Raw genomic sequence first — 8,532 nt, forward strand, 5'->3', positions numbered from 1 at the left:
TATATCATTTAATGTGGGATTTTCACTGAATATTATTTTACACTGTTTCCTAAGAGGTATAATTTTGCTCTTAGCGACATAAAATACTAAAAATATATTCAATATATTCAAATATTGAACGAAAATATCGTGTCCTCTAAAAAATCGACCAATATTTTAAGACGTAAATGTACTAGCTTGAGAATTCTATAAATGTTCAAATAAGCAATTTTAAATAACATGTGTTATAGTTATAGGTATATAGTTATATTGACGAATGGTATCTTAGAAAGAAATAAATTTTCGGCGGAAACATTAGTATTTTCCATTTTGGGGACAATCGAATGTACACAGATTTGAGGAAAAGTATAAATTTTGATATAATTTTACAAGCTTAATTAGCAATTATTAAATAAAGCATGATTTAAATATTTTTGATTTTCCCTTTGAATTAAGTCTACAGACTACTATATTGAGCAGTCTATAGACCAATCTATAGACTTGTCAACAAATAGTTGGATAATAGAATGATGTTGTATATACAACCGTTGATTTGAATGTAGTTTTATAGCGTTTATCATAACTTTATTTTTAATAAAAATATCACTAAATTAAATTAAAATTTTCCGTTATCATTTACATACCCTTTAACGGATATAATCTTCAAAATGTACTTACAATGTTAATTTACATAATGTAAACACGTCTTTATATACAGATACTGTAAAAACGGCCAAATTTAAAACTGTTATTAACACTTGTGTTGTTAACTTTTTTTATAAATCATGTAAAATTTACTTTAAAAATCGCTTAAATTGATAAACAACTTAAATTACTGTGGTCTTAAATATTTTTAAATCTACATGTAGGAAATATTAAGTTTTATTAAAAAAATTATAAGAATTAGTGTAGGTATTTATTACTTTTAAACATTTTTAATATTTTTTTGAAAATTAAACCTAGGGCTTTCAGTCATAATAATATTTAATCCCAACATTTTATTTTATAAAATAATTGTTTTTTATGTATAAGACCTTAAAGGTCTAAAGCAATTATTCTAGTTTTTGTATATAAACGATAATATTAAATATATAATACTAACATTAATCTTAAAATATTTCTTGAATTGATTTTTTGTCTGTTTCTCATCAAAAACACTTGTTTTCTTTTTAACTACGAAAAATCGCCAGAATTAAATCATTACTATAATATATTCAATAGTAAAATCGCTGAATTACCATCATTGGCCGCTGTCAACGGGAGAAATTAGTTCACTCACCTGAAAAGCAAAAAACGAAAAAAAGTTATAAAAATATTTTACCAATAAAAAATATAATTATTTTTCTTTCATTTGTTTTTAATAAATAAATAGAAAATGATGTGTTAATTGTACGTAGTATTATTGAAAGTATTTCTATATTTAATTATTGGCAAATCTATTACACAATGAAAACAAAAGTCAAGTGCGTTGTCTGTGAAAAATAATAAAAGAACGGACGGAAAAAGAGAAAGAAAAAATATCCAACCAGCAAGAGTAGAAATAGAAAGCCAACCAACAAAACTTCCAAATTAAATTATTTTAACAAATCACAAAAAAGAATAGGCAAACATCAGAATATGAATATATAGATTATTTTTTAAAAAGACAAAAATATGTTTTAAACAAAATAAAAAAAAAAAACGAAACAGAAAAATTATTGAACCATGTTCAAGAACAACAAAAACCTTTTAATAATTTGAGTGTGAAAACGACAACAGCAGCAGCGGCAGTAGCAGCAGCAACAACAAAAAAGACTTAAATAGTAATTGGATAAAAGACAAAAACAACAAGAAACACAATAAGATGTGTGTAAATAACACACTGAAGCAGCGGCAACAATACAAACACCAGCAAATTGACGAAGACGACGACGATGATGAGGGAACAACAGCTGCAGCAGCAATTAAACACAACTATTGCAAATATGACAGCAATAATAGGAATAACTTAAATAATTTCTCCAACAGCAGGACTAACAATACAGCAACAACCACACAACAATATTTACATCAGCAGCAATGTAATGCAATAACAACGACAGCTGTACCAGCCGTAACAACTGCAGCAACAGCAACTTTTAATTGTAAATACAGACGGAAACATATTTTATTGTTGCTGTTGGTATTATTTCACATTTGCTCGAGCTTCTTGACACACGTTTCGGCCTACAATTGCTCCGCGCCTGGTGGTCATTGTCAAAATGATGGCAAATGCAAGGAGGATGTTGGTCAGTGCGTTTGTGCTGATGGTTGGCAAGGACCCGAATGCCAATTTTGTGGTGGTAAAGTTAGGTAAGTTTTATGGGTACACTTAGAGCATACGTTGAAGAAACTGTTATTTGTTTTGTTTTTCTATCTAATCTAATCAGCAATGTTTTCCATTGTAAATCTTTCAGTTGATATACAAATTAACCCCCGAAAAGAGGTCATAAATTAAGACCTCTGACAGTATAACTTTTTTATTATTTGAATCAAAAATTATTCTTATTTGCTAATATATATTTAATATTAAACTAACAGCTTAATGTTGAAAATAAAGGTTTTGCAAATTGTTTTATACTAAAATCAATCGGTTTTCTAAAGGCATGACTCACAGATATTTTTATATATATCGAGCGCATTTCTGTTTTTATTGTTTTCTTTTGTGATGCTAAAAAATACATGCTTTTAATTATAATTTTTCTTAGTTTTTATATTATAATATTAAAATATACTAGCGAAACCGTAACATTTCCGATAGTATCCGATCTACGACATCCTAGAAGTCATTACATGTACAGACATACTGCAATCTATATTGATCATATTCTTATAGTTACTAGTCAACATATTTCTACATAAACTAGTCAAGTTTCAATCCTTTTGAAAAAACCCATGACCGACTGATGGTCTAGTCTATGGGCTAATCAATGAACTATTCCACAGAATAGTAAACAGACAAGTCCACCGACTTATCCAAAGTCCAGTTAATAGACTAGAGCATAGTCTATCAAAAATTATCTTTGTTATGGAATCTTTAAGTACTTTAAACGTCTACCAAATTCTTAAAGAATTTTGAAATTATATATAAAAATTTTAAGATCAGATGATGAAAATTGTAACAGATCTTGATCACGGAATATTTTGGAACATATACTATTCATTAGATTATAAGTTAAATTTTAACCAATATTATTAGCAAACTGTAAAGTCGCATAAAAATTAGTTTTTAAATAATATAATTTTTATTTTTTTTAAATCCTTAGAAATCTTATCACTAAAATGCGCTAAATTTTGTGACGCATGTTGCTGCCAGATTTAAAATCAAATCAATATGAAAACAATCTACAATATTAGCTTTAATGGCACTTTTTAATTATTAAATTAAAACGTTTTTGAGATCCGATTATTGATAACGAACAAGTGCATTTATTCTAAATAATAGAAATATTAAATTACATGTATAAAACCCATAATTTTACAAATACGTTTATCACTGAATATAAAATATTTATTAACATCTACATATTAAAATTTTCAAATGTTTTTTTACAAAAATTATAAGCAATTACAATGATTCAAATAACAATTAAATATAAAGTATTTGATTTCAGTAAATTAATTATATGTGTTCGGATTATTAGCAGCTTCAACAGGAAATGAAATTTTACATTTTAATACATCACATTACAGAATTATAATTACCATTGATGCAGTAGTTTCTTTTTTCGATCAATGTACAATGTACAATTAATTAATCTATTTAACTTTGATAACTGTAATATTAAGACATTAATCGAGTGCTCCTTGCCATTTCACTTTTTTCTTTACCTACTTCCAAGGACTCTAATTGGCTATCCAAAACATATGTCCTTCATATGTTCATAGCCTCTATATATTTTACCATTCCGTATAAACTAATTTAAAATCTACTTTATTTCTATGTCTACCTTCTTTCCATTTAAGGATGTATCATCAGAACGGCATCATACACGATGGTTGGGGTAATTATTCCGTAAGTGTAAAATGTAGTTGGTTAATTGATACAAAACACTGGAGTCATAAACATGGTAAGCCGCCCACTATACGCATGCATTTGCGGGAATTTGCAACGGAATGTGGTTGGGATCATTTGTATATATACGATGGTGATAGTGTAGATTCTCCACTTTTGGCTGTTTTCAGGTAAAAATCAAACAAACAAAAATTTCATTGTAAATAAAACTAATTTTCTATTTAATATTCCACAGTGGCCTTATGTATAGAGGCAACTTTTCCATACGCAGCGTTCCACAAGTTATAGCACGTTCGGGCACGGCTTTATTACATTTTTTCAGTGATGATGCCTACAATATGTCTGGTTTTAATTTGTCATATCGCATGAATGCCTGTCCCAGTGATAATGAGGAAATTGAATGCTCTGGTCATGGCAAATGTAAAGATGGTTTCTGTAGCTGTGATCCCTTGTATAGTGGTGAAGCGTGTAATATAGCTGCTTGCCCTAATAATTGTATGGAGGATAAAAATCATGGTGTTTGCAATTTGGAAGAAGAGAGGTTTGTTGTAACAACAACAACAACATAATACATTCAATTCTAAATGTTTATTATTTGATTATAGATGTATTTGCAAAGAGGAATATGGTGGTAATGATTGTGGCCAATTGAAGGCTCATGGTGTTTGGTCGAGTATCAATACTAAGCAATCTTCACCACCACCTGGTACAGCCTCTCATGCTGCTGCTGTGTGGCGTGATACCATGTATATTATTGCCGGTGAATCATATGGTCGTGGTAAACTAATGACCACCTATGATTTCAATGGCAATGTCTGGGAAACTGTCCACACCGAGAAAGGCAGCACAGTGCCGGAGCAGCGTTACGGCATGTCCACCGTTATGTATGGCGATAAAATCTTCATGTATGGCGGTGTTGTCAAGGGTTCCGGGATTTCCAATGAACTTTGGGCTTTTGATGTCTCCGCCAAAACTTGGGAAAATATAACCGTGAATGCAGAACCTTGCAATACTCTTAGTACACCCTATGCCATGTGTGGTCCGTTGCATGTTACGGGACATACAGCCACTTTAGTGCCTAGTTTTGGTGACAAACACAGTTATCCCTATATGGTGGTGATCTTTGGTCGTTCTCCTCAATATGGCTATTTAAATACGGTTCAGGAGTTTAATTTCGGTACCCGAGAATGGAAAATTGTTGAGACCTCTGGTTATGTAGTCAAGGGTGGTTTTAGTCACAGTGCTGCCTATGATTATTTGACAGAGAAAATTTATGTTTATGGCGGCATAGTATCAGAGTCGGAGGCTAGCCAATATATAACCACACGCTTGTATGCTTACTCACCCTCCACGCATACTTGGACGTTATTGTCTTCAGCTCCTAGTGCTCGTCTCTTGCATACGGCAAATTTTGTCAATCAAGGTTTAATGATGGTATTCGGTGGCAATACTCATAATGACACTGCTGAGAGTTATGGAGCCAAATGTTATAGTCAAGATTTATTAGTTTACGATGTATTTTGTGATTCATGGCATAAACAAAACATTCCAATGCATTTACAAGCAGATTTAGCCAGGTAATAACGAGTTGCATTTTAAAAGTTAGATTTTAGTTATTAAGTTTTACTTTTCTTTCAGATTTGGTCATAGTTCGGTAGTTTTTGAAGATAATCTTTATATTTATGGTGGCTTTAATGGTCAACTACTCAACGATATGTTACGCTTCTCTCCCGGTCACTGTAATTATTATTCGAAAGAGGAGAAATGCACGAATGCCCGACCGGGTGTTAAATGTATTTGGGATGTCCAGAAAATGAGATGCATACCCATAACACGAGTACAACGTTCAGCCATTTATGGACGAGAACAATACGATTACATTGCTTGTCCCTCTAAAAGTCGTATAACTATGACTTCAGAACTTTTGCTGGATGTTACGCGCTGCCAAGAGCTAAATAATTGTCAGTCATGTGTGGCGAATTCATATGGCTGCACTTATTGTGGCAGTGGTGTTTGTACAAAAGAACGTTGTCGTGAAACTTCTCCTTTGACTTCGGTATTCTATGAAACATCTACACAACAACAGAGTCAACATTCCAAAGCCCAGTTTGTTATAGCGACAAATGCACCACCTTTGAATATAAAACAATTGGAAAATTGCCCAACCAAAGAAGATTTTCGTACTACAGCCTTATGTGAACAACTGCATACTTGTCATGCTTGTTCGGCAAACACTGCCTGTATTTGGGAACCAGAACATAATCGTTGTCGTCCATATACTGCTATAAACGGTAATCGAACAGTTGATGAAATCATTTGTCCACCTTCTTGTGCTTCTCTCAGTAATTGTCACAATTGTACGGAGAATGATTGTATTTGGTGTCAGAATGAATTACGTTGCGTTGATCGCAATTCGTATACGGCTAGTTTTCCGTACGGACAATGTCGGGAATGGACAACACACACCTCAAAATGTCGTACCTCTCCAGCTGGTTTGTGGGGCAATTCATCGGCGTTGTCCACAGCCCAGTGTGGTTACTACAACAGTTGTTCACAGTGTCTTGATGATCCTGCTTGTGGCTGGTGTGATGATGGCACAAATACTGGTCTGGGCAAGTGTATAGAAGGAGGAGCTCTAAAGCCGCACAATTCGGCGGAATGTCCCTCCAGCCAATGGTATTTCACCTCTTGTCCCAGATGTAACTGTAATGGTCACTCCAAATGTTTGGATTCGGTGCACTGCGAACAACCTTGTTCGAATCTGACCTTTGGTACTCATTGCGAAAAGTGTGGTCCTGGTTATTGGGGAAATCCCATTAATGGTGGTCAATGTCAGAAATGTGACTGTAACAAACAGGGAGATATCTGTCATCCGGACACGGGTAAATGTTATTGCAATACCAAAGGTATTGTGGGAGATCATTGCGAAAAATGTGATTCACAGAATCATTATCATGGCGATCCCATTTCCTCAACCTGTTACTATGAACTCACAATTGATTATCAGTTCACTTTTAATCTATCAAAGAAAGAAGATCGTCACTTTCGTCAAATCAATTTCCGCAATTCACCCGTGAAGCCTGAAATCGATGCTGATTTCACAATAACCTGCAGTGTGCCGGCAAAAATGGATATTATGGTCAAATTGGGCGGCTCACAAAGTAAAGTTCTATTTACCAATATTAATTGTTCAACATTTCGTCATCGCTTCCCCAAGACCGAGTACCAATTTGGTCATTCACCAGAAGACAATAGTTCGTTGACAACGTTCTATGTGTTTGTGCATGACTTCCAGCCTCCCATTTGGATTCAGATTGCATTCTCGCAATATCCCAAACTCAATTTGCAACAGTTCTTTATAACATTTTCAACTTGCTTTTTGCTGCTATTGCTGATGGCCGCCATACTGTGGAAAATTAAGCAAAAGTATGACATGTTCAGGAGAAGACAACGTTTGTTTGTTGAAATGGAACAAATGGCCAGTCGTCCATTTTCACAGGTACGTATTTGAGTTTGGGTGGAGTGTACATGTTATTTTATAATTATTTTTTGTTTTATAGGTGCTAGTGGACATAGAAAATCGAGAAAATATTGATTTATCTTTAACCATGGAGGGAATTGCAAATATGAGCAAGAAACGTAAAAAGGTAAGACTTCTTAAAGAAAAATATTGGAGCAATTTCAGAGATTTTGTATTGCAGGAATGTCCGAGCCCGATAGCATTAGAACCCTGCAGCGGCAATCGTGCAGCCGTTTTGTCTCTTCTAGTCCGTTTACCCACAGGTAAAGTGTTCAAACATAAAATGCATTTCGTTAAATACAACAGAACATATTTACATTTACTTTAGGTGGTCTTCAGCATGCACCAGCTGGTCAGTCCGCCGGATTAGCTGTAGCCAGCGCCTTAGTAACACTTGGTAATCCAAGACGTCCTTCAATAGAGCACTCTAAAGAGCCAAAATCCAAACGTAAACAAAGCCAGCACCCTGATAGTTGTACATAATAATTGATTATAATAGAGTGTGTGAGCGTGTTTAATTATTATTTTATTTTATGTATTGTATTTTTTTAATTATTATTATTATATTATTATTAAATTTAAAACAGATTTTATTTATTTAGATGATAAATTGTAACTTATTTTGTTAATACTTAAATTAATAACGATAAATAATGATAATATTGTACTAAAGACATTTTATCCATTAAGGTGATACCAACAACAAAAAAAAAAAAAAAAACAACAAAAATTGTCATATTTAAAAAATATACAAACAAAAAACAACAACTTATACAATTAAACAAAAATTAAGAGAAAAACAAAAAGACAAAAAAAAACTTAATTCATGATTATTATATTACTTTGAGATTAAGAAGACACATTATAAACTACAAAACAAAAAAAAAAAAAAACAAAAACAAACAAATATTATAAAGGCATAGAATGTAAAATCGTGAATGTAAAACAAAACAACAAATGCAAATATAAACAAACAACAACAAAAACTTTAATGATTCCA

General features: G+C 32.6%; 1 protein-coding gene across 1 annotated transcript; it reads left to right on the forward strand.

The window, feature by feature from the left end:
• The first annotated feature begins 1,209 nt into the window (after positions 1 to 1,209).
• Positions 1,210 to 8,518, forward strand: LOC119602263 (putative protein tag-53). The gene is made up of 8 exons (XM_037953684.1): positions 1,210 to 2,310; positions 3,964 to 4,182; positions 4,248 to 4,553; positions 4,618 to 5,589; positions 5,651 to 7,511; positions 7,573 to 7,659; positions 7,714 to 7,795; positions 7,861 to 8,518. Exons 1-8 carry the CDS (start codon positions 1,823 to 1,825, stop codon positions 8,013 to 8,015), a joined length of 4,170 nt encoding a protein of 1,389 aa, XP_037809612.1. The 5' UTR covers positions 1,210 to 1,822; the 3' UTR covers positions 8,016 to 8,518.
• Positions 8,519 to 8,532: the final 14 nt, after the last annotated feature.

Source organism: Lucilia sericata, unplaced genomic scaffold (genome assembly GCF_015586225.1).
Source record: "Lucilia sericata isolate MDLA Ls3-8-SP2 unplaced genomic scaffold, ASM1558622v1 Contig000217F_arrow, whole genome shotgun sequence".
Taxonomy (NCBI): domain Eukaryota; kingdom Metazoa; phylum Arthropoda; class Insecta; order Diptera; family Calliphoridae; genus Lucilia; species Lucilia sericata.

Bases quoted from the DNA above. Each gene is read 5' to 3' on its own strand.
- LOC119602263 (XM_037953684.1), top strand. From the start codon at position 1,823: ATGTGTGTAAATAACACACTGAAGCAGCGGCAACAATACAAACACCAG. The intron at 5,590-5,650 runs GTAATAACGAGT...CTTTTCTTTCAG, and splicing joins TTACAAGCAGATTTAGCCAG to ATTTGGTCATAGTTCGGTAG. The intron at 7,512-7,572 runs GTACGTATTTGA...TTTGTTTTATAG, and splicing joins CCAGTCGTCCATTTTCACAG to GTGCTAGTGGACATAGAAAA.